The sequence below is a fragment of the Lepidochelys kempii genome, chromosome 1, assembly GCF_965140285.1.
Source record: "Lepidochelys kempii isolate rLepKem1 chromosome 1, rLepKem1.hap1, whole genome shotgun sequence".
Taxonomy (NCBI): domain Eukaryota; kingdom Metazoa; phylum Chordata; order Testudines; family Cheloniidae; genus Lepidochelys; species Lepidochelys kempii.
This window is the reverse complement of record NC_136380.1, coordinates 192,028,990-192,054,353: the sequence shown is the minus strand read 5'-3', so window position 1 is coordinate 192,054,353 and position 25,364 is coordinate 192,028,990. Positions and strand designations below refer to the sequence as shown.

General features: G+C 38.9%; 1 protein-coding gene across 1 annotated transcript in view; it reads left to right on the top strand.

Moving 5' to 3' along the window:
- The window catches only part of ZNF654 (zinc finger protein 654), a 59,187-nt gene that overhangs the window by 4,958 nt on the left and 28,865 nt on the right, over positions 1 to 25,364 (top strand). Inside the window, exons 2-4 of the mRNA XM_073305704.2 lie at positions 15,072 to 15,217; positions 22,304 to 22,385; positions 24,551 to 24,686. Coding sequence (XP_073161805.2) covers positions 15,072 to 15,217; positions 22,304 to 22,385; positions 24,551 to 24,686 — 364 coding nt within the window. The remainder of the gene's footprint in view (positions 1 to 15,071; positions 15,218 to 22,303; positions 22,386 to 24,550; positions 24,687 to 25,364) is intronic.

The window sequence follows — 25,364 nt, the reverse complement described above, 5'->3', positions numbered from 1 at the left end:
AAATGATAGGCTAAAGTAGAAGGTTAAGGCAACTCTCTAGAGGGTTATAAGTGTGTTTATGGATGTTGTCCTGGCAAAAGAAAGTATTTCCAGTGTTAGCTGCTTTGAAAACAAACCTTAAAGGTAAACTGTGGAAGCACATAAAAATGGAAATATCTTGACAGATCACTGCAATTATGGTAAAAACAATATTGAGATATGCCTTATCAGTGTAGTGAGTAAGCCCCCCCTGAGTGCATAGTAATGTTTTGATGTTACACAACACTGCTGTGACTGACTTGATTTTTTTTTTCAGGTCACTTAATGTGCATAAATTTGAGAAGATTACTTTCTGTGTTCCTAAGAAATACTTGTGGAAATCTTTTATTTAGTGACTTGGTTAAAGGGAGCTCTGTAGATCAGTTTACAGCATATATGTTAATAATTTAAATTCAAGTTCACCATAGCTAGTATTTTGTGATTGGGTTTATATAGTTGTCTATACGGTTGTGTAAAGATACTAAATTTTATTTGTTGCTAAAATGATTACTAAATGATTCTGGTCTTAAATAGAAAAGGAGGACTTGTGGCACCTCAGAGACTAACCAATTTATTTGAGCATAAGGTTTCATGAGCTACAGCTCACTTCATCGGATTATGCTCAAATAAATAAATAAAGCTTATGCTCAAATGAATTGGTTAGTCCCTAATGTGCCACAAGTACTCCTTTTCTTTTTGTGAATACAGACTAACACGGCTATTACTCTGAAACCTTAGAGACTAACAAATTTATTTGCGCATAAGCTTTTGTGAGCTACAGTCCTCCTCTTCTTTTTGTGGATACAGACTAACACGGCTGCTACTCTGAAAACTGGTCTTAAATAGCAAAGGAGTGTAAGGACTGAACAGTGCCTGCTATCCTCTACTGTGACATCAATTTACAGCCCTGCACAGAAGGAGGTGGCACCATTTGCACCACAGTTTGGTTCTGTTTTGTTTTGCAGATGCCAGCTCGTCTATGATGGTTTTCTGTTCTCAGATAATAATTTAGTAGTGAAAACTTACTTGCTGAAATGGTTTAATACATGTTTTAGCCAGGGAGCAATTTTGAAAATACTGTTTATAAAACCTTTTAAGACGCTACTGGAAAAACTTGGTCAGTGCTTCTAATTTAAAAATAAAAGGCTAGGGATTAAAAAGAGAATTTGGTAAGCATTTAGGCCAAAATGGTGTAACTTGTTGCATTTTTCACGGGAAATAAAATGGCTACGGTAGTGTCTTAAATATTGTTTTTATCTATATCTGTTTTGAGTGTGTGCCTCATTTTCATGTGGAATTTAGATACAAAGACATTGGATATGTCCATAATGTAGGAAAAATGTGAATGTTTGAGTTTTTGTTTTGGGTAAATCATTTATTACCCTTCTATTAAATACAACTTTTTAAAAAACTTTTCAGTTTAAACTAGAGTCAGACTCAACAGTGTGTTCACTTTTTAAACATGCAACGACCCCCCCCCCCAAAAAAAAAAAACACAAAAAAAACCAAAACCTTAGTATAGTGGGTTTATGTCAACCTCTAGTTACCTTCATGTGTTTGGGGGCCTTCATGAGTCTCATACCTAATATTTTTTCAAAGTTATGCATTGGAATTTAAACACTGAAATCTCACTGACATTCTAGGGAGTTGCAGAGTTCAATCCCTATGCATAACTCTACATCTTAACCCTCTCACATAATAAAAAGGTAGTTCTCAAGGCCTCAGAATGTATGTTACAGCCCCTTGTATCAATTATGTATCAATATCTGATAATACAAAATCTATCAAAGTTCTTATAGCCACTCCCTCAGGTTAATATGCTTTTCTTTTTGTGTAGGCCCTGATTCTCGGGCTGTTTCATATGCAGAAGTCCAATAGAAGCTAATTTTGCCAATTTCAGAATAAGTATTATTGGATTTTATTTTTAAATGGATCGAATACAGTTGTTTGAAACCTACTAAGGGAAAATCATATGTTGCAAATAAACTTGTGTGTAACATCTTGGATTATTGGAAGCCAATGGAATTTAAAAATTCATTTAATCTGTCAGTGCACTTTACATATTTGCTGCATTTTTCTCGGGTTGGTCAATAAAAAGGAATGAAGTTCATTTCACTTATAATAAACATTCAAATTTTTTAGTTCTGCGTACGTGTTAAGCATGTATGGGTGTATTTAAGGTTGTAGTGAGATTCTTTTTTTTTGGTTTAAATTGTTTCTTTTGGTCTTAAATTTTAAAAAAATCTTACTTCTAAACTTAGATTTGTCGCCACTTTTAAAGATTGTATGAAAATGTCCATTACGAACCCTTTTTCATATAAGCACTTTACATAACAATGACTATTTGGGTGTAAATTAGCAGCCCCATTTTACAAATGGAAAAACAACCATTTAATAACTTGCCCAGGAAACTTGGTGTAGTAGAACTCTGGGCTCCTTGGTCAGATACTTGCAAACCTTGTGCAAATCACTGTTAATATGAAAAATAAAATTACTGTGAACTACATTGGTGCAGTTTGTTTGGTTTGCTGTTTTGTTGGGACTTCTCCCAGAAAGCCGGCCTAATTGTAGTCACTACTGATTTCTAAACATCATGCAGGAAATGTTTAATACCTGTGGGCATAGTCCCTTAACGGTTCACATTCATATTACCAAATTATTCATTTGTTTCACTTGCTCCTATTTACCCTCCCCTGAATTCAGTCCTTCTGTCCTTGTTTACATTCTCTCCTGGTCATGCCAACTCATCTTTTGCTTGTTTAGTATTTTCCCCTTCAATTACTTCCTACTGTTTCTCCTAACCATCTAGTTCATCTTTGCTTTATGCCTATCCCCAAGTCAGTTAACTGCTGATGACCCTGTACACCCACCCCCCAAATCTGGTAATTGGCTACTCCCACTCCCAAATAAACTAGTGCTTGTCCTTCCTCCAGTCTTAGGGCAAGTCTGCACTACAAAATTAAGTCGACCTAAGTTACGTCAGCATACAGCCACTGCAGTGAATTAATTAGTTTTACGTGTCCACGCTACGTTCCTTGTGTTGATGGTGTGTGTCCTCACCAGGAGTGCTTGCACAGCTTTAACTGCCAGTGTGGAGCTTTGTGGGATGATTTCTGAAAGGCAGCAATAGTTGACATAAGTAACACAGCGTCTACCTAATTACATTGACTTAAGCGCTACGCCTGTCCTGGACGTGGAGTTACATTGATGTAGTGGGCAAGTTACTTTGGCGGGATCTACATTTTTAGTATAGATTCGTACAGAGTTAGGTCAGTGTAAACTGCCTTAGGTCAACCTAATATTGTAGTGTAGACCAGGCCTTAGTGAGTCTCTGGAGTCTCTATTCTTATTGCTCTTCTGTGTACCAGGAGACAGGGGAGGTTGCTAGGACAGGAGTAGTCAATAGGCAGACTGCAGGCCAGATCTAGACCGCCAGATGTTTTCCAGTGGACTGCATGGGCTGTGCCTGCTCCCCAGTGCAGGGCCTCTACCCCCTACTGGGCGGGGTTGTGGGGCATGGGGTGTCCCTGGACAGCTGTTTGTGCAGCCTCAGTCCCACGGGCAGCAGCACAGTGATGTGGGGGAGGGGTAAGCGGCAATGTTTGCAGTGGGATGTCTCCACACACACCTCCCCCACAGACAGCCTAATGTGTCTGCAATATACCCTGCCCCTCCAGTCAGGGAGCAGTGGTGTGTCACGTGCTCGATCTGAGGGCAGTGTTGTCCAGGCCCTCATTCAAACTCTTGTCTTCTTTCCCTGGAGACAGCAAGCCCAGCTGGGCCATGGAGCTGCGACTCGTGGGCCCTAGGCAACCTGGCTGGTAAGCACCTGACAGGGTTCTGCAGCATCCACTTGTGCTGGGGCACTGAGTGCAACACAGTGCCCCGCATCTTGGCCTCATGCCCACCCTCCCCCGCCACCCCCGAGCGGTACCTGGGGCCCTCCCTCATCCTGGCCTCAGTGCCATCTGCCCCCATGTGGTCCCTGAGCCCCCTTCACCTCAGCCACAAGTGGTCCCCGGAGCCCCCCACCCTGTCCTCGTGTGCTCTCCACCCCCTGTCCTTTGGAGCCAGTCCCCAGAGCCCTTTCCAGTCCCTCCCACCCACCCCAACCGGTCTCTTTCCTTCCTTAGTCCACCTCCGGTCAGCTTCTGCCACATCCCGGCCTCCCCGCATCTGCGTAGGGCTGGTATCTGAAGGCTCCTTGGTCCCTCCTGCTACCTGAAGATTCCTTCCTGCCCCTTTGCTATCCCAGCTCCCAAAGGGGCATTGCACCGCTAGCTGGATCATAGTCCAATAGCTTCATCTCTTGGCTCTGACTCAAAAGTACTCACATCCTGCGTTGCTGCCAGATCCCAGCCCATACCCATTCCTCTTCCTCTCTGTCTCCATCTCTGCTACTTGGCTCAGTTGGGGCACAGAGGAACTTAGGACAGGGAGGGGGAGTGGCAACACCAGGCAGCTCGTGCCTGCCCCGTGTGTCCCCTTTTCAGTTTCGGGAAATAAGGTCACCTTACTCTCCGGGTGGGGAGCTGGTGGGTGGTTGGCGGGGGGCAGGAGGAGTGTTCTGGATCTTGGTGAGACCTTGACCTTGAAATTTGGATTTGACAAAAAATACACTACCTGTGTGCTCGGATTTTCTTTCCTCTTCTGTTCTATAGTGTTGGCACTGGGATCTTCACTCTTTATTTCCTATCCCACAAGCTTAGGGAAAGGTCAAGCCTGAATCTTTTCTTCTTTTCCCACAAGCTCTGGTAGGAAGGGGCAATCAAGCCTTAGATAATCACTCCCGTGTCTACAACTCGCACTTCCTGGCTGAGGGGAAAAAGGGGTCACAATGGGTGCTGGAGGAAGGGACCTGCATCTCTTTGAGTAGGAGAACCAGCATCCTCTTCCTCCATTTGGGAGGAAAATGAGCGCCAAAGCCAACTCTTCCCCAGCTACAAAGTAGATGTCTCCTGCTGAAAGGGTTTGTTTCTGTGGTAACACTCACTATTCCAGGGGTTCTCAAGCTGGGGGTCGCAAGGTAATTACATGGGGGGTTGCAAGCTGTCAACCTTTACCCCAACCCCACTTTGCCTCCAGCATTTATAATGGTGTTAAATATATAAAAGTTTTTTTAATTTATAAAGGGGGTTGCACTCACAGGCTTGCTATGTGAAAGGGGTCACCAGTAAAAAAGTTTGAGAACCACTGCACTATTCAGCGTGTAGTCCATTCCAGCAAGGTGCATAAGTACATGCTTGCACAGTTTAGGGGGAGCTGTGGTAATGACGATTCATTAGGATATTATTAACATAAGTTATTAGTGTAAAATATTTTAATATTGATTAACCAGTTATAGGTGTAAAATTCTAGGATTTAACTTTTTGATAGAGGGGCTGACAAATTATGGGTTTTAAATTAAATAAACTGTCAACAAGTACATTTCTGGTGCTGCTCAAACAGCTGGTATTTAATGCTACCGTGTGAAAACAAATTATTCTCACCTTATGGGGGGAAATCCATTTTTGTTTTATTTATTTTTAAGTCAGATATTGATAACGTTCCAGTGAAAGTACAATCATGTATTCTGTATGTAAATACTCATTAAAGAAGGATTACCCAGTTTTTTGTAAAAGTATATCCTATATGCAAAAGAAGTATCAGTTGGCTTTGAGACAATTTGAAGCTAGGTTATGTTAAAACTATATGCTCTAAGACCACTTTCATTGTATTTTTTTAATTGCTTCTTTGAAAAACAGTTTGCAAAATATATCTCTGCTATAACAGGATTTGTTCCCAAAAGAATGAAAAATATCGTGTTAAACATAATATATAGATGGTGACAGTTGCAACATGATTTAACTGGAAGAGAACTAGCATAAAAGTCTAAAAGAAATTTTACTGAGCAACTATGCAACAAAATAACAAGAATGAAAAACCTATATGAAGTTGTGGAAAATTATGGAAGTTATGCAGAAATACCATGTGATCATGTAATCAAAAACTACCGTATGGATATATACAAGTAGTACAGAGGTAAGGTTGCAAATTCAACCTTTACCAAAGTTAGGAGAAAAATTCATTTTCCATAAGGTAATAGTACATTAATTGAATAGTACATTAATATATTTTTTTCTGAAGCAAATGTTTCTACAAAACCATTATTTATGTTTAAGGCTACGATTTAGTCACGGAGGTCATGGGATTCTGTGACTTTACCAGACCTCCCTGACTTCTAGGGCTTTGGGAGGAGGAGGCGGGACTGCACCCCTGCCCTACAGTGGACTGGCTGGAACCAGGACCCTGCACTCCTGCTGTTTCATCCGCGGGAGGCTGCAGCTGGGGCCGGAACCTGTCATGTGTCAGGCCCCCCAGACCCAGTGCATCCCGGGCTTGGTAGGGGCCATGTACCCCAGCCCCGCTGCTTTCACCAGGGACAGCAGCTGGGGCCAAGCGCCCCCCTTGCGACTTCCCAGAGCCGTGTGTGCCCCCACTCCACTACGGCCGGGACTTGGCGGAGACTGAATTGGGGGCCACGCACCCTGTCCCGTAGCTGGGCCAGCTCTGGAGCAGGGGCTGTGTGCCCTCTGTGGCTGTGCCTCTCACTGCAGCTAGTGGAGTCAGGGATGTTTTCCCCCTGCCACAGTGAGGGGTTCGGCCTGTCAGTCTCTTCTTTCCCCCCACCCCCCATGGGACTCCATTCCTCCCCCCTACCTCTTATCTGAGTACTAGCAATGTCATTGCACCTTCTTGTTTGATTTGGAGGTGATCTCAGATGCATTTACCTTTTTCATCTTTGTAAAATCAGTTACTCTGTATAAAGTAGTCAATTTTATAAAAATGTCAACAGCTCTCTAATCCAAACTGGGCCTAAAAAAAGGTTAAAATTAATATTAATAAGGTGAGGGGAAATATGATTTTACTCTTTCAGAAATATAAATATTTAGTCAAATGACACTAATATTGAAGTCATGTTTGTTTTCACTGAACAAAACTTTGTCCCAAGAAAAATACCCATGCCAATGAACATCTGGATGGCTTTTTTTTACGGCAAAACTTAGTTTTCATGCCTTAAGACCCATGACAACTTAGTTGTATAATTTGTTTTCTTTAGCATAGCCAATAACTACTTCTTTTTTCAAGTACAAAAGGAGAGACTTACTTTGGCAAATTAAAAACTGATATACTGGTTAATCTCATTTTTACATGTAGAACATCAAGTTAAAATTAAATGCCACTTCTCCAAAAAGAATTGCGGCTGCAGCACAGTGTAGGTAAACTGTGCCTCTGTTTTGTCATGTTAAATTTACCTTAGCATGTATCTTGTAACACTTTTTTCCATAGTGAAGGAATGTTAATGTGGAATAATTTCGTTGACTTCAGTAGAGTTGACTCGTAACTTAGGCTAGTGTAATTAGGAGCGGAATTTGACCTCTAATACCTGCTGAGTCAGAATGTTTGCAATATTCTTAATTCCTGAAGACAGCAGCACAGTCATAGGTGAAAATTTTTAATAGAAATTGAACTATATTTTTAATTTAGGCTGTAAAAATAAAGTAAATCAAATCTTAAATTTTCCATTATAATTTGAAGTACACGGTCATGAAAACAGTAATTGTAAACACCAGTAAATGAGAACTCTTGTGGATAATATTCTTTGTCCACCTACTGCTATTTATTGGTTACTGGAACTATTCTTATTACTCATTATCTTGCAGCACCTAGTAGTGATATTGTATCGAGCCATGCTGCCAGGAGTACAGGGCCAGCATGAGAGTCTAAGGCCTTTACACAGGAGGCTAAGGCTGGGGGCAAGCTGCTCAGCCTTTATGGGAGGAAGGCAAACCTCACCTGAAAGTGCAGGAATCCTTTCTGTGAAGGAATCCTGTGGAAAGTGTTCCCTCCTGCAGCTTTTCTCATTGGAAGCAGGGCAGGAAATGTTCTGGCATTTGATTTATTAGAATTAGCTTGCATGCACTTTAACAAGTTAAGTTTTTTCCTCAAATTAATATCTTAAATTACTGTTAAAAAAATTTGTGACCCAAGGCCTCTTAATGACAATTGGCAAGGTGATGCAGAGGGAATCTCATGAGACTGGTGTGTACATTATAGTCCATCAAGTGATGTCATGTGGGACCTCAAATGATAGCTCTTGTTACACTGGTCATGAGTATAGTGAAACGTATGTACAGATACTGCATAAGAAGTTGTGTTTATGCACAGGAAAATTACTCTTAAAGTTTATCAAGGTACGGTCACGAGCAATGGTGAAAAACAGGTTTTCTGTCAGAGGAGATATTTAGTCATCTATCTGTTTACGTCTAAATTGACTGTTGTCTTGTTCACAGTGTGTCCCTTGGATCACCCCTTTGAACTGAATACAAATGTAGGATTGTAAGAAAGAAACTAAGGGGGGAAAAAAGAACACAGCATGGGGTAGATAAATTTATCTTGAGGTGCATACCAAAGTTTGCTTGACTATATTTGGGAGCCTAGAAGACACCCAGGCATGCTTCACTGAGGAAGTAAGAGGACAGCGCTTTTGCTTAATTAAAAAAAGGTTTTAACGAGGCTTGGTTGAAAATGCTGGAGAGAACTTTGGGTGAGATAAGCTTCTTTAGAGAAGAGAGTAACTTGTTAGTTAAATTTAGTCTGCAGAAAATGTTAGACTTTTTTATTTGTAACCATTTGTTTCCAATGTTCTTACTCACTATTACTCAAATCTCTTTTCTTTGATGAGAAACTTACTCGTTTTCACAATAAATATATCTGTGCTGTGGTGTTAAGCAAAATGGTCCTGAGTTGAATCTTACAAACTGTGATGTACTGTTCCTTTGCAAATTGTAAGCCTGGTAATTCTGAGAGTTCAGTGGGTGCTGCAGGGAATCCTCTTAAGTTTTTGGGGGTGGTGTGCCTACAGAGAGAGAACAAGGCCTGGAAGTTGCCGGAGGCTGGTGGTTTCAGGAAGCTGATCCACAGTGGGCACAGACCAGACTGCTGCACGCAAAGGGAAGGTGCAGCGCTGCCTCACAATGTTTTCATTAATTGAAAGTTGGTTGTACATAGATAATACCCATTTCTTTCTTAAGGGTCCTAAAAGGTCTTACTAAGTGCTCACTCACCGCTAAAAAGTACTGAACTCCGGGGTGAAAATTTGCATCTATTTTGCACTGACAACAGTACGCATATGTTAGGAGTGGCAACGAGCAACTTCTCCAACTAAAACTATAGTTAAACTTAAATAGTTCAGTTTTAATAACCTGTAGTGGAAATGGGCCATAATTCCTTACTCCGGGATAAAGCTGACCTGGCCGTGTATTAGTCATCAGTTACTGTAATTAAGATCAGTGCTGGTACTAGAGTAGAACCATTCCCAAAGTACAGGAATTTGAAGTGATTAGCCAGGCTTTTTTGTCTGCTGCAGTCTCTGATGGTATTTTATTTAGTTGTCATTCTTTTTGAGAAACTGATCAGAATAGTGAAGTCAGGAGAACCAATCTTTCTGTTTTAAGCAGTGACTAAACACTAGGTAGCAGATACCTTCTTTGGTCCAGGAATTTTGGTAGACCCTATGAATTACAGCTTTCTTCTTTTCTCCAGTGTTTGTAAACTAATAGTTATTTTGTAGTCTGGGTTATAAATGTATGTCCAAATTTATTTTTAAAGGTCATAGTAGTGTGACAGTTTCAAGATATGCAATGTATGGCATGCTAATTCAGCATATTCAGCTTGAAAAATTCAGTTTTTTTTTTATATAGAAGGCACAGCTGTTGAGAGGGCTTTAAGCTCAAACTTTAAGTATACAAGCAAGTTTAAAATAAATATGGATCATTTCCCCCAAAAAACTAATATTCAATCTTGTCTGGAATTTCTTTCCTTAACAAATACTTCAGTATATTTCTTCCCTCCATGTACTGGTGTTTCCAGTTAGCTGGGTGAAGAAAATGTCTAACTTCATAGATTTGGGCTTATGGAGACCTCACTGTAGATTGAAAAATGAATAAAGGAACACAGGACCGCTATTCTAGTCTTTCCGTTTTGTTTAGCTAACTTCTGTCTTCCTGTCTACATTTCTCTTTTGTCCACGTTTCATCCTTTTCGATATTGTTTTTCCTTTATTTTGTGATAGTGATTGTACCTAAGCATATTACTCTTTGTACTTAAAGCATGTCTCCTTTTGATGGTTACGCTGTTCTTGAGTGCTGGTTATTTACAGTTACTCTTTGGATGGGTGGCAGGACAGGAATTTTGGCAGGAGGTGATGAATGCATGCTCGACTCACTAGACCAGGGTTGGGCAAACTATCGCCTACTGGCCGTTTTAACCAGTCCTCAAGCTCCTGCTGGGGAACGGGGTTGCGGGCCATTCCATGCGGCTCCCAGAAGCAGCCACATGGCCTCCCTCCTCCAGCTCCTACACGTAGGGGCAGCCGGGGGCGTCCACTCGGCACGCTGCCCCTTCCCCAAGCGCCGCCCCTGCAGCTCCCACTGGCCGGGAACCGCAGCCAATGGGAGGTGCAGGGGCAGTGCCTGCAGATGAGGCAGTGTGTAGAGCCACCTGGCTGCGCCTCCGCGTAAGGAGCCGTGTAAGAAGGGACATGCTGCTGCTTCTGGGAGCCACTTGAGGTAAGCGTCGCCTGGAGCCTGCACCCCTGAGCCTCTCCCCACGCCCCTGCCCCAGCACTGATCCCCCTCCCACCCTCCAAACCCATCAGCCCCTCCCACCCCCACACCGCACTCCAGCGCCCCAGCCCGGACCCCCCCTCCCGCACCCTGAACTCCTCATTTGTGGCCCCACGCCGGAACCTGCAACCCCTCCCATACCCCAACCCCAATTTTGTGAAGTTTCGTGGCCCGCCATACAATTTCTATTCCCAGATGTGGCCCTCAGGCCAAAAAGTTTGCCCGTCCCTGCACTAGACATATGTACTTCACGTCTCTCGTGCTTATTTATGCATACATATTCTTTCAAATAGAGGGGAGACAAAGTGAATTAGAATGAAATGGAAAGGTAGCAATTCAAAATGGATAAAAGCACTTTTTTCACAACACAATAGCATGTGGAACTCAGTACTACAAGATGTTGCTGAGCCCGAAAGCTTAGCAGGATTCACAAAGGGTCAGACATCATTTATAGTGGTAACAAAAATATCTAGGATTAATCTAATGAGTATAAAAAACCCAAGTATTGAAAGCTATTCAGTGTCTCATGTTTCATAGTATAAATCAAAATTTTAACTATTGGAGGTCAGGGAAAAAACCTTCCCTGGGCATGTTATGCCATAAGGTGGTGCTATGGGGTTTCTTCTACCTTCCTTTGAAGGAACTGATACTGGCTACTGTTTTAGACAGGATATGGAACTAAATGACTGGTCTGATCCAGCGTGTGAAATTCATATGTTCCTTTGCCAGTTCTGTCAAAGTCTATAAACAAGTGTAATACTAAGATAGGTTTATCTGCAAATGAATGACATTTTTTGGAAGTTAATAGAATAGTGTAAATAAACATACTGGTGTAATATCCTAGAGATGGAAGATCTTCATTTGCTTATAGTGTAGAAACAGAAAACGTCCCTCCACACCATCCTTAAATCCCAGTCCTGATTTGTATGAGACTAAATCTTAATTTGAAAACATAGTTTAGTTTCCACGACTATTCAGTCCTTCAACCATCTGCCAAAGGCGCTAATTGTGCCTGAGGTGTTCATGTTGCAGACAGATATCTGCTACAACCAGGACCGATGCCACCTACTCATATCCCATAGGCCAGTGAACATCTTAGTCTGAATGGATTTTGGTAACTACTGATTTGATCCAGAGGCGCAGAAGTGAAAATGTTCATATCCCATCACCCAGTCCATTCTAAGTAAAGTAGGAAACGCACACAGTTTCTTCTAGACTCGATCTGTTCTGAATGTGTTATAATCTGAAATGAAAAGGAACCCCATCACAGCTTTGGACCTCATCCATTCAACTTGGCTATTTGTGTTACGATTCACTGTAACATCTGCTCACCACAAAAAAAATAAAGGAGTTTATTCTTTGCATACTTGTGACACACAAAAGTAATATTCCCTTTTTACAGTTGAGAATTGAGGCACAGAGCAGTCAAGTGATTTGCCCAAAGGTATCTGAGAAGTCTGAGGGTATGTCTACACTGCCCACCTTACGGCGCTGCAGCACTGTAATGTGTGCAGTGTAGACATAGTTTATCGCTGGGGGAGAGCTCTCCCAGCGATTAAAAAACCAAAATAAAACAAAAAAACGCACCCCGAACGAACGGTGGTAGCTGTCTATCCCGCTGCTTTTCAGCGCTAAATTTTTTGTCGCTCGGGGGGGGGGTTGTTTTCACACCCCTGAAGGACTAAAGTTTTAGTGCTGAAAGTGGCAGTGTAGATGCAGCCTGAGTCAGAGCCCATTTTGAATCTGCATTTTTTAAATCAGTCCTGTACTTTGGCCACCAGGTAGCATCACCTTTTTTTCTGCACTGCCATTTTTGGCTCGGCTCTAACCATTTATATTTATATTTGCATACAGCATATTTAGAATTGTTAATGGTAATCGGCTAACAATATTTTGCCTGTCAGAGATGTAGGTGGCACATGGTTGGCTTCCTGTAAATGGTCATGCCTTTTTTTTGTATCGTAGAATGGATACCCTATTTATGTTTGCGTAGCTGGTCTGGTTGGTCCGCACAGAGCTGTGAGAACAGTGGTAGGACATCCGAATGCACTGCCACCCAGTGTACATGTTTTCTGAACATTCTATTTTTCTTCATTTAATTGCTCTGATTTTTCCCAGATGCCCTGAAAGGAACATAGTTAGACAGTTGTAAAGGTAGTTGTAAATGCATGAATACTGTTGTAGCAGGAATGGTACTGTATGGACACAAATGGAACAGAGTTATTGGTCACTGGTTAATGTGGCCATGCTTCTGCCTGATATGGGGATTACAGTTGAAAACTGTAGCATGGATGTGGCCTTGGATGGGAACTAAATGATCTTCATTTTAATCTCACATTCTTTATTGTGCTGATGACCTATCCTAAGTTTAATCAGTTAAGGAATATTTTTGATGTATTTGTAAATTTGTGTTGCATACAGTCTTAGATACAGTAGTATATCATTAAAGTTCCATTTCTGATAACTTTAGGCTTGGAAGAATTAGATTTTTATCAATTAAATGTCAGTAAATGTCAGTTTCATTGTACACATACAAAATAACAAAACACAAATTTCCATCAGTGATAACAGAAATTTACAGATAGGCAAAAAAAAATGCCACTTAAGAACTTACTAGGGTTTTATTCAAGGATATTTACTCTGTATATTCTGATATGTGATGTTGATAGTTTGTGTTTTAATGGTTATAAAGCTTTAACTTTTTAAATCCCAATATCTCCTTTAATTAAATAATTGTCTGACCTCCCCATAATTTCCCACAAGTGTGAAAACTAACATTGATAAAAATTGAAAAAAAAGAATAGAATTCTCTAAAGCCTACTTAAAACATTGTAATACTTTAGTGCTATATAAGATTCATCAAGAGTTTATTTTGTGTTCCTAGTATGGCTACAGTCTCAATTTTAATTGTTTGGGGTTTAGTTTAAACGAGCTACATTTTACAAATGTTGTTAATAGTGTAAAAATATAAAAAGCCAGGACTACTTAGGATTCAGTAATTAACAGTTGTAAACATCTTGCATGCAGACACGAATTAGGATAACTCTATTAATGCAGAGGAGTTAAACCAAGGATGATTTTGGCCTCATATTTTAACTGGCCAAGGCTTCAAACTGGTGTGTTCAAACTAATTTATCAAGGGAGGGGTATATAGTGTGCGTACATACACTTGAATTCTTTGTATTTTTAAGGTGAACCTGTTGTATGTTCTGCCAAAGCATTATTGACAAGACTTGACCATGAGAACACATTAACCTGTTCATGCTTATATTGAGGGGCACTTAAGAAGTGTTTTATAATGATGAATACATTTAGCTATCAAACCCTTTATTTTTACTTGTATGTACTTCATATTTAGGAAAGAGTCATTTCTGCAGAAAAGTACATTGTGCTAGCAGTATGTATTTCTAAGTACTTCTCTCTTAAATTTGTTTTCCTTTCTCTAATTGTACTTTTTCTCCTACAAAACTGGAGTAGTCAATAAGTTTAAATGTGACATACATAGAAAAAATGTTGCACACAAGATGTGAACTTCTTTTTAAAGGATTTTCTAACCATGAAACCAACCAACAAGCATAGGTTTCAGAGTAAGAGCCGTGTTAGTCTGTATTCGCAAAAAGAAAAGGCGTACTTGTCCGATGAAGTGAGCTGTAGCTCGCGAAAGCTTATGCTCAAATAAATTGGTTAGTCTCTAAGGTGCCACAAGTACTCCCTTCCAACAAACATAGTTTATCCTGTTTGGGCTTTTTCATAAACAGTTAACTGAAATGTCCGGTCTATTTGGAAGAAAAGCCTGTTAGTTAAAATTCTGCCCCCTTGCCTTGGAAGCGGTGAGACTTCCAATTCTCCATGTTTTTGTGCCTTTCAGGGAAAAAGTCCAGACTTGCTCTTGACTTTAGGAATAAGGAATGTCCATCAGAAAACAGCCGTTTTTTCCCCTGCTTAGTGACATTTAAAGTGGTAGGTCTTAATATGGCTGTAGACTATACCTTTTTCTTCTGTTGCAAAACAAAAGCATGTATTTAAGCATAGAACATAATTGCTAATCTGATAGCATGTGAGAAGAATTCTTCCTCTATTGCTTTTTGAAAAGAATCAGTCAGAAATGATTTTTGGTCCATATTTTGTGGTGTAAGAAGGACAGGGCTTCTTCCTTTATATTTTTGCTTTATCAAAATGAAAGAACACACAAAAATTTACGTATATGAAACATTTTAAAACTGTTGCATCGTAGAAGAATGAATTGTGGTTTTATATTGATATCCTCTATTAAACCTGATAATTAAAAGCCTTTTTTTCCCTTTAAACTACAGACCTTTTTTACTATTTCTGGTATAAGAGAACATTCTCTGTTGTAATACAGGTTTGTGACTGTTTTCCCTATAGATTGTTGAAGACTATGCTGGAAGATGGCAGGTTCCTTTGCCTCAGCTTCAGGTGCTTCAGACAGCTCTTTGTTGTTTCACGTCTGCCTGTGTATCATTCCCAGCTGAATGTGAGCACGTACAATATGTTTTGAGTAGCCTTGCTTTGTAAGTACATCCTTTTTCCTATTAACTCCATTTATAGGCTAACTGTTAGTGTTCTACTTTTGTAATGAAAGCAGCATGTCATAAGAGGTCCTGTTTTGTAAAGGCAGTCTTACTTTCTACTATTTAAATACACGAGACCAAACTTATCCCTGGTGAATTAAATAAAGGAAGCTCTGAAAGGGATGACTTTAGCCTGTTCTTTTTGTATCACATTTACTCAAAGAACATGCTCAGGTCAAACTTGTGAAAGTGTGTGGGGTTTCTTTTAACAAAACCACCTAATTAACAATAGAAGTGTGCCTGTGATCATTTTATATTTCCACTGACATTTTAAATGTTATGTTCTGAAATATTTGCAAACCAACCCTTGTGGCATTGTGGCAATAAATGGCTATGAACAAAAGTGAAATTGACTGGTACATTTCTGTTGTCCAAGCAGTGAAATGCAAAAAGTAAATAAACTAAAAATTATTGTAATGGCCTAATGTTTATGTAACAGGAAAAAAACTGTTTAAATTGTGACTCTAAATCTGATTCTTCAACAAAACACTTTTTGGAGAAGAGTTTGTTACATAAGATAGTTAAGAAAACATTTTTCTTTTGAGGAAAAGATTTGCTTAGGGTTAATATACACATCTTGAACTGATGATTTTGTTATCCTATTAATTTGCCCTAACAAAATCCTTCTCACCATAACATTTATTTTCTGACTCAGTAAAGTAGATGCCAAAAACTTGAAAATGTCAAAATAAAAACAAACAATTCTTGTATCCTATAGATATTGGCTCCTGTCATCAGTAGGTGGACAGAGGAAATTTGAAAGCATACTGAGAGTTGCTTTCACAAATAAGAGCTAGTTCTGGCTGAGTAAATGAGTTAATTATTTTGTCCAGCAGATGGAACAGCTCTGTCTTGCTGATCTCTGGTTTTAACTGTTCTTAGTTTGTTTTTGTTACTAGTTTTACTTGGTCAGAATTAGTCATCTCAATGTGGGTTTTTGTGTTAGCTCCATGAACTGAGGGTTAGAAAAATATCTGTCGGGGAACACTTTATTGGTCTTCACATCTCCTGCTTGCATCTTCAGTGTGAGCTGGCAGACCCACCTTTTTTACTTTGAACTATCATCACTGATCCCAGGAGACATGACGCTTTTATTTTGTGCACTCATGATATACTTAGAAAAGTGAAACTGAAGAATAGAGTAGATTTATGTGGAAATATAACTCTTAAAAATGAATAACTGTTGAGCGAAACCAGAAAAAATAAATTTATCAAGGTATGGTGGTCATGTACCTGAGGATAAACTACTTGCCCCTATAGAGTAGAATGAATATAGTCATAGTATTGCCTTTTAGAGAAAGATCAGTTATTTTCTGAAGCATGATTCAAGTTGTTTAATACCTGGCTCATAGTTGATGCTTATTAGCTACTGTGAATCTTGTAAAAACAAAATACATTCTAAGAAAAATGTAGTGTTTCAGAGTAGGGACAATACCTTCATACATGTCTGTATAGCACATAGCAGAATGTCATTTCGATCCTGAGTGGGGCCTGTGGGTACTACTACAACACAAATAATAAATAACAGTGACACCAAATTTAGTGTCTGTCCTACTCTAGATTAGGTACTGATCAGAAATTGGGGCTAATTGCCAAGAAGGGGGTGGAATGAGTTTCTCAATCTGCTATCACCCCTTATGTTAAACCTGTGCACGTGAGTTTGGGAATGGATTGTCCTTAATTGCTTGCTTACCCCCAGCTTACGAATTTTAGGAGCATTGAGCACAAAACAAAGTATTCCCCCGTTCTCCCTCCCCCCCCCCCAAACAAAAAAAAAAAAAACCAAAAAAAACCCTGCTTTGGTTGGCTTAGTTTTGCTGTGATGTCACAAAATGATTCTGGGGCATAACAGTTACCAAGGAAACATTGCTGAAGTACGCTAGCCCTAAGGGTGTTGAAGTCTCAGTCTTTCAGAAAATACACCACACACAATACAAAGTCCTAGCTCTGAAAGGAGAGAGGGGGAGAGAAAGGGAGGGAGGGAAAGAAATAAAAACAGGAATCTGCCTGACCCCATATGGGCTTTCTCTACACTTGAGCAGGGTTTCCTTGGTAACCAGATGGTAAACTACTGAGAGCAGAGGCTGCTGTTCTCTGTGCACTTACTAAGCAAACAATTCACAATAAATGAGGCTACATCTATATTCACTTTAATACAGGAGCTGTGTACTGGGGTCGTTGGTAAACAAACGTATACAAGCACTGACTTGTAGCACCGATGTTGTCTGAAAAGATGGTGTGGCAAATTGCAGTAAACAACACGAATGTAGATATCTATTTAAAAAAGATGTGGTGTGTCAGATCACATTTTGGAGCATCAGGAGAGATGAAATTAACTACTGTAATTTTGATATGTATGTAAAAAAGATCGATGGGGAAGGAAGTTTTCAGTCTTGTTTTGAATGGCCGTCTGAGCCTGCTGATTTAAGCTTGCAGCGCATGTTGAAGAAATGTGAAAATTTATATCTGCAATTCACTTTTAATAAAAACTAGAATGAAGGTATTTGCAGGTGATCCCAAATTCAGTCAGAAACCAAATAAAAACAGATAATTAGCTCGCGTTAGTGTAGTCTTTCCCCAAGCAGTGTGAAAGTTCCCGAGGCTGGTAGTTTTCCAAACAGTCACATGACATGTGACTTAAACTTACTGATCTTACTTCAGAATGGCAGTGAGAATTGGTGGTTAGCAGGAGGTATTTGTTGTTTCAATTAGCAAAATTGATCTGATTTTTCCTTTAGGATTGAGATTAAAGGGCCCTTGTGCAAAAGAACCACTACATCTTTTAGTATGAAGGAAGGTACAAAAATTGGCCATGCCGTTTTAAAAACAGAGACTCTAATGTAGAATATCTTTAAATATCTTTTTTTGACAAATTCAAAGTAACTTTTTGATTCATCATTGGATAGAGAAGAATTAGGTGCAACTTAGTATACAAAGAGCTCAACCATACTTCTCTTTATAAAGAACATGACTTTTACAGAAATGTTTGTTGGCCCGGTCTATGTTTAAAATGTAGATCAACCTAGCTGTGTCACTCAAGGGTGTGGAAAATTTATACCACGAGCACTGTAGCTAAGCTGACCTAACCTCGAGCGTAGAAATGACTTAAGTAGACTGAAACATTATTTAATCAACCTAGCTGTTGCCACTTGGTGAGGTAGATTACCTACGTTGATGGAAAGACGGCATGCTACAGCAGTGCAGCTGTGCCGCCTGTAACATAGATATTCTGTTCACCTTCAATTTTCTTGGCATTTGTACATACCTTTAATTCCTTTCAATCGGTTTAGGGTTGAAGCTAGAGTGAAACAATTTCCTTTTACTTTAGGAGATATTTGGAAAATGAATTTCAAAAGTAGTGAATATAGAAAGTGAATTCTAATTGGTTATTTTCTAGGTAACTTATGAACTGTTAAGTTGACCAAAACTTCTAAGCTGTTTTATAATAATTTTCTGAAACGGTCTTTCACTACTTAAAGTTTATCTGACACCTACAGTTGAAGGAATAAATGTTCCAGGCAGAGAAAGTGTTCAAGACAGGGATAAGTTGTCTCCACCCGTACGTTCTAAGATCAGTCCCCTTTTACCTTCAGCAGCTGCAAAGGCAGAGGATGCTGGGACTTGCACAGAAGCCCTGTTTGGGCCTTAATATTTCACGACCGCCCATGATTGGCATCAGTCTGATAAACTTCAAGCTCCATTCTCACTAGCTTCTCTAATGAAAAAGGAGCTTTGTCTGGTCTTGGGTACATAAAACTATTTGGGTGTGAGAGAAAGGACCTTTGCTACTCTGGCCATGCTCCAGAGCTTTGTGGCTGAAACACTTAGTGCCTTCATTACTTTATTCCCTTTCCCATACTACTCTGAATTTGCATCCTCTGAATAAATAATTCAGCTGTCTTGCTCTAGTACTCCTCATAACTTTCCCAATCAGGAGCTGCATGTAATATGGGCATGATTCATGGGAATTCCTCTGACTCCCAAAGAATTCTGAACAGCAGAGTGAAACTGATCAGAATCTTAGAACAGGTTTACACTTAAAACGCTGCATTGGCACAGCTGCACCACTGTAGCACTTAAGTGAAGCTGCTCCTACGTCGATGGGAGGGCTTCTCCCGTTGGCGTAGTGATCCTGCCTTCCCGAGAATCAGTAGCTATGTCAATGGGACAAACCCTCTTGTTGACGTAGCACTGTCTACATGGGGGAGTTAGGTTAGTATAATTACATCACTCAGGGGTGCGGATTTTTCACACTCTGATAACAATGTTCCTAATAATGAACCTTCAGCTATAATAAACCTGGTCCCTGGATCCCACCTCCAGCCCCATGGCTGCAGCAGCGCTGGAGGAGCTATCAGCTGTATCATCCCTCAAGGCGGTGGGGCTCTTTCACTATAACGAACCCCTGGCTATAACAAACAAATGGCATGGATCCCAGTGGGTTTGTTACAGCAATGGTGTGCTGTATTGGCAAAGTTACTTTTGGAACCCCAAAGGCTAGAAATTTAACTTTCTTCAAACGAAACCTTAAAATCAGCCCTTTTGCTACAGTTACTCATACTAGTAACCTGATTTTGGAAGCCATTATTTTTTTCTTTTACTGTTTGTTTAGGAAGTTTTAACAGGTTTACAAATCCTTGCTTTATAAATATCAGAAAGAAAATAGTTATTACAATAGTAAGATTTGTTTTGAGAGACACTGTACAGTAATATAGTCATCGGATCTCTGTGTAACATGTTCTAGTGAGTATCATTACAATGCCCATAATGTGTTTCTAATGATTACACATTTAACAGACCAGGCATGTCTATTAACTGTTAATATTCTCCCCCCCCCCCCCAAAAAAAATAGAATTATGCTTTTTTTTTTGGCTGATGAATGTACTTTGTCGGAGCACTGAATAAATGGTAAACCAAATATGTTTGTCCTCTGTCTATTTTGCTGGGTACTTCATTGGTGCATTAATTTTTCATGACAACCTCTGATATATCTTTGAACCATTCTACTAGAGTTTTTTCAAGATTTCTAACACTGAGGGTGATTTTTAGTCCTGTTGCCTTATCAAATAGCAGAGTTTTATTAGCAGTTAAGTTGGTTAATTTCTGTACATTTATTTTTATAGTTAAGGTACTGAAAAAAAAATTTTAGTGACTCTTCTTTAGAACTAGATGTAGTGGACCCCTACAGAAATCCGCTCAAGTTGCGTGGTCAGCTAAAATAGAGTAGAGTAGAGTGGCAGAGCAGTGCTTAGCTGTACTCCAGCAGTTCTGTGTCAGGAGGGAAGTTAGTCTGCATCTTGCAGAGGTGGGAGTTTTGCCACGGGATACTTCACTGCTCTCCTTCTCTGCTCACATAGTGGCAAGTGAGTTACTTCTAGCTAGAGACTGACTTACTGCAGGATTTGTCAAGGATTGAGCTGTGAGTAGAGCACAGTATCTTATTACTCTGCAGTTTTCCTTACAAAAAGAAATTTTAAATCATTTTTTTTTTTTTTTTTTTGTGAGAAAGGGATTGAGTGAAGGGAAAGACATAGAAACTATACAAATATAGGGGAGGAGCAGTGAAAATAGGTCGGAATTAAGACCTACCAGTTTTGTATTCATTTGTATGCCAGTTTGAATTTTGTCACACAGAAGCTAAATTGTCTCATTGGGTTGTAAAAACAAAACATTATTCTTGAAAACACCTTAAAAAGTTTTCCATAGACAATACAAAACAAATTATCAACTGTTTAGTCATTTTTCTGGTACAACAGTTTCAGTCACACATGACCTTGACAATTAATAAGTATGTAGTGACAAGATAAAATAAGGAATGGAAAACTTGTGGGTGAGAAAGTAAATTACTTGTGACTTTGACATTTAATAGAAAGGAACATGTTAAGGGTTAAGTCTCTATCACCCAAAGTCCTGTGCAAAGTTATCAGGCGAACTGACGAGTTGTATGTTTCACAAGGACTTGAATTATACATCATGGAAGTATATTCTAGCATTTGTGAAAATTCAAATTGCTAATTTTTCTTACACTCGAATACTCAGGCTTGTAGAAATACAGCTTCAGAGGATTTCATGGAGTCTTAGCTGTGACTAGTGATAACTCAGGGCTAAATCTTTGTGCAGTGCAATTAAAATTAATCCCATCTAGCAGCTGCTGTTAATGAGATTCAAAAATCTGAAAAGAAGAAATTTGTGAATCTTTTCCTGAGTGTTGTGGCTTTGAGTTTCAAATATAAATTATGCAATTGTATTGCCATCTTTTTGTTACAGTGGCACACTATGTATTTGGAAGGGAGACAATTTCACCTCATTCTATTCAATTTCCATCTCCACGTCAAATGCCTAGAGTGAGCAGAAACCAAGTTAAATGTGTTGTACACAGTTCTGCTTTAATTTATAGCATTATCTTGATATATAAAGGAAATCAAAAGCATTTTCTGTCCCCAAAGGGTTTTTTCTGTTTGTGTTTAGAAATATCAGATAGGTCCAGTCCTTTGTTCTCTAGCAAAAAGAGTGGCCTGAGATCATAATCATATGGGGAATTTTCAGATCCAAAAGTTGAGGAAGTATCAACTCTTCAATCTATTTTCTTGCTTTCAGCAGCTGTTTGAGTTAACACTAGAAGTAAAAATCTCTAATTTGGTTTCAATCATATGAGTTACACAGTAGTTTGAGTTTTTAGGGGTGGGCCAGACCTGAGGTTTCTCATTTACAGCCAAAAGTATTGAGTTAAGTGGTGCAGAACTGAGGATAGCTTTCATACATTATGGGTGGGATTTTCAGTGTTGAACATTTTTTGCCTACCTCTTACTATTGGTATAAATTGGGTCAGAGTCAAACAAATGGTAAGTGCTTTGGAAAACACTACACTCTATATTTTAACTGCTGTGATATGTAATACTGTTTGTAATACTGTTTGTAGAGTTTTTGTAGTTTGCCTAGGTACCAAATAATTTCAGGATCCCTAGCTCTGAAGACAGCTGAAATGATTTGCTTTAGTTTTTGACTTGTCATTACTTGTGTTTGTAGGAGTTTTTTTGAATTGCTGCTGTTCTTTGGAAAAGATGAATTCTATGAAGATCCTTTAAAAGATATTCTAGGTTCAATCCAGGTAATAACAGTTGCTGCTTGCTTCTATGTTTGTAAAACACAATTTTTGTTTTTTGAAGATCAACCTGTTTGTAGAAAGTCATGCTTTCATGAGTGTTGGAGGATGCAAGCATTGGTAGAACACTTCAGTAGAGTGAAGAAAGATAGTGAGTCATTTTATTTACACTTCCCCTCTCTAATTTTATCAGAGGAAAAATCTTTTAGTTCGCTTGCCATTGGTACTACTGTTCATATCAAAAGCCTAAATAAATTAGAGCACAATCCTTGTTTTGTAATGATGACTGATTATTAACAAGGTTCTATTTTGTGAATTTCTTGAAGAGACAGAAAAAAAAATTAAATACAAATACCATCACCAGACTAATTTCTGACAGCTTTCCTTTAAGTATCTGACCAGAGTTTAGTGTAATTCAAGTAATCAGGTGTTCCAGGTTATGATTTAAATCTACAGTTTCCTCATCCACAATTTTAGACAGTGGACTGGAAAAGCAAAACTGTCTTCTTTTATTGCTTAGGACTAGGCTGTGTTCACACTTATGTGCCTTATGTGTTTAGTATTATAGGATGCGAACATCTAGTAACTGCTTTATAATTGAACAGTAATGTTCTCATTAACCAGCTGACATGAGTTACCTAGGCACATGCTGCAGAATTGGGTGGGGCCGGTTTAGACACTTAAAGAATGCAGCATGTCATGGTGTAGTCTATTTTGCTTAAGTTTTGTGGGACTGTTTTTTGTTAAAATTTAGGGCACCTAAAGGTATGGTTGCTATGTCAGATTCAAGTTGAGACTAATCCTTGCCGTAAAGAATTTATAAAATAGAGAGGGGATGTATGAGGAAACTGATAAAATATGGGCCTTTTTTTCTTTACCCTTAAATTGTTTTTATTTTAGCTTTTTGGGTTTGTCCCTTTTTTATTTGATTTACTTAAACCATTTGCCTATCAGTTGTCATTTTGCATTTTGACACACACTAGTTTGATTTTCTTTTAAATCAATAGTGCGTTAATGGTCAAAATGGTCTTTTTATGAGGAAACTTGTAAGATTTGTTTTTCAACCAAACACCTACATGCAAATTGTCTTGATGAAAATCATTTTCAGTTCCTTGACCATCAAACACAACTCACCCAAACATAGTAGACAAACTTAGGAATGAATTGAAGAACGTAGTAGCTAAAATAACCTAAAGCAGCAATGAATGTTAAAGCAGTGAATTGTAAATGCCTGGAAGCTGTTTTCTAGCTTCCATGAAATATATGGATTGTCCCAAAGACACTTCAGTATGCAATAAAATGGCATGATAGATAAATCCTATTGAATAGAATGATCTGAAAAGAAATTCAGATACCATCTTACTTTCCTTTTAGTACCTTGTTTCTTTTCGCAGATGACTGATACCAGGTTGTGGTATTAAGTTATTAATTGATGCTGGTGGCAAAGGCTACTTTATACCAGTAAATCACAAGGAAAGAATAACTCGGGCAGCATAAAAATTGTGGCTGCTGCTATCAGATACTATAAGTAAACATTTGGAAGTAGGTAAACTTGGCTTGATATAAGAGTTATAGGGTTTTAAAACCCTATCTGCTTTAGGACATTCCAGAATCACCAGTTTGTTCCAGGATAACTTCTTTTTTGTACTGTTAATTTTAATGGCAGAAGTGAATAAACTTACCAGATTATAGACTGCATGACTGAACCAAACCTCACCTGTTGTAAATCAGTGCTGATTTATGCAAGCTGAAGAGCTGCCCTACTATGTGTGCCACTTAAATATCTCTTAATTGGAGTCTAGAAGACAGCTTCCCAAACGTTTGGGAAATGGCACAAACTTGTCAGACTTAGTTGACGGCATTGTTAGGATGTTTACCAGGGTTTGTGTATAACCTGTAGATTACAGAAAAGCTAGATGGGTACTATTTTAATATATAGCTTCAGTCAACATGTATACAGCTTCAGTCAACATGTATACGATATCATAGTTTTAACTCAAAATAAATATTTCTTAAAACTTGTTTACAATATTTTATAAAACGTATTTAACTTGTATGGTAACTTTCAAACCCTTCTCATGAAGTTGGACTTCTTTCAGCCATTAAATGACTAAACCAGGTCTGTCAGACCTCTTGACAGTTTTAAATCTAATGCACTTTTTTACTCCTAGGAATGCCAGAACCTCCTATGCAGATACGGAAATGTGAACCTGGAATTAGTGACTCGAATTATCAGAGATGGAGGGCCATGGGAAGATCCAGTATTACAAGCAGTTCTTAAAGCAAAGCCTGTATCTCAGGAGTTAGGTACTTGATTTAACACACACACACATTTTAAAAAGAGTTTAGAACATGCATGTTTAAGTATTATTTTATAAAATATTTTTGCATATTGGGGCAATACTGACAGGGAAAGTGTGGTGTCAATGGTACTCAAGTTGTACTTTTGATATAATTTACTATACATGTTATACTTGGTGTCCTATATAATAGGTACTAATTTGAAAAACTTGTTCACTGTTAGCTCACCCTGTGGGGAATAATGAGCCAGTTACTCTGTATGTTGATGCGAGAGACCCTGAGGCTGTTGTTTTTAGTTGAAGTAATCACATATAATATTGTTGAAGCCAGGTATTTACCTGTCAACACAATAGTTTGGGAGGAGGGGCAAGCTCTTCATTAAATTTCTATCAAGACAAGACATCAAGGTAATTGACGTATGCATAGCTTTATACAAGAAAATAAAACTGATTTTGAGGTTTGAGGTGATTAGTGAAGGATTTGTACCACTAACCTTATGAACTATATTAAACAAATTATTTTAAATAAATGTCTTTGCTAACCTAGGGAATGTGGTCTACTAGCAGTGGTCTATGGCACCTTTTTCCCTCTTCCTTACTAGTTCAAAAGTGGCTCAATTTGATATTGACTAAAGGATGTCACCATCTTTCACTACTTTTCCAATTTTTACTTGTCACCATAGTT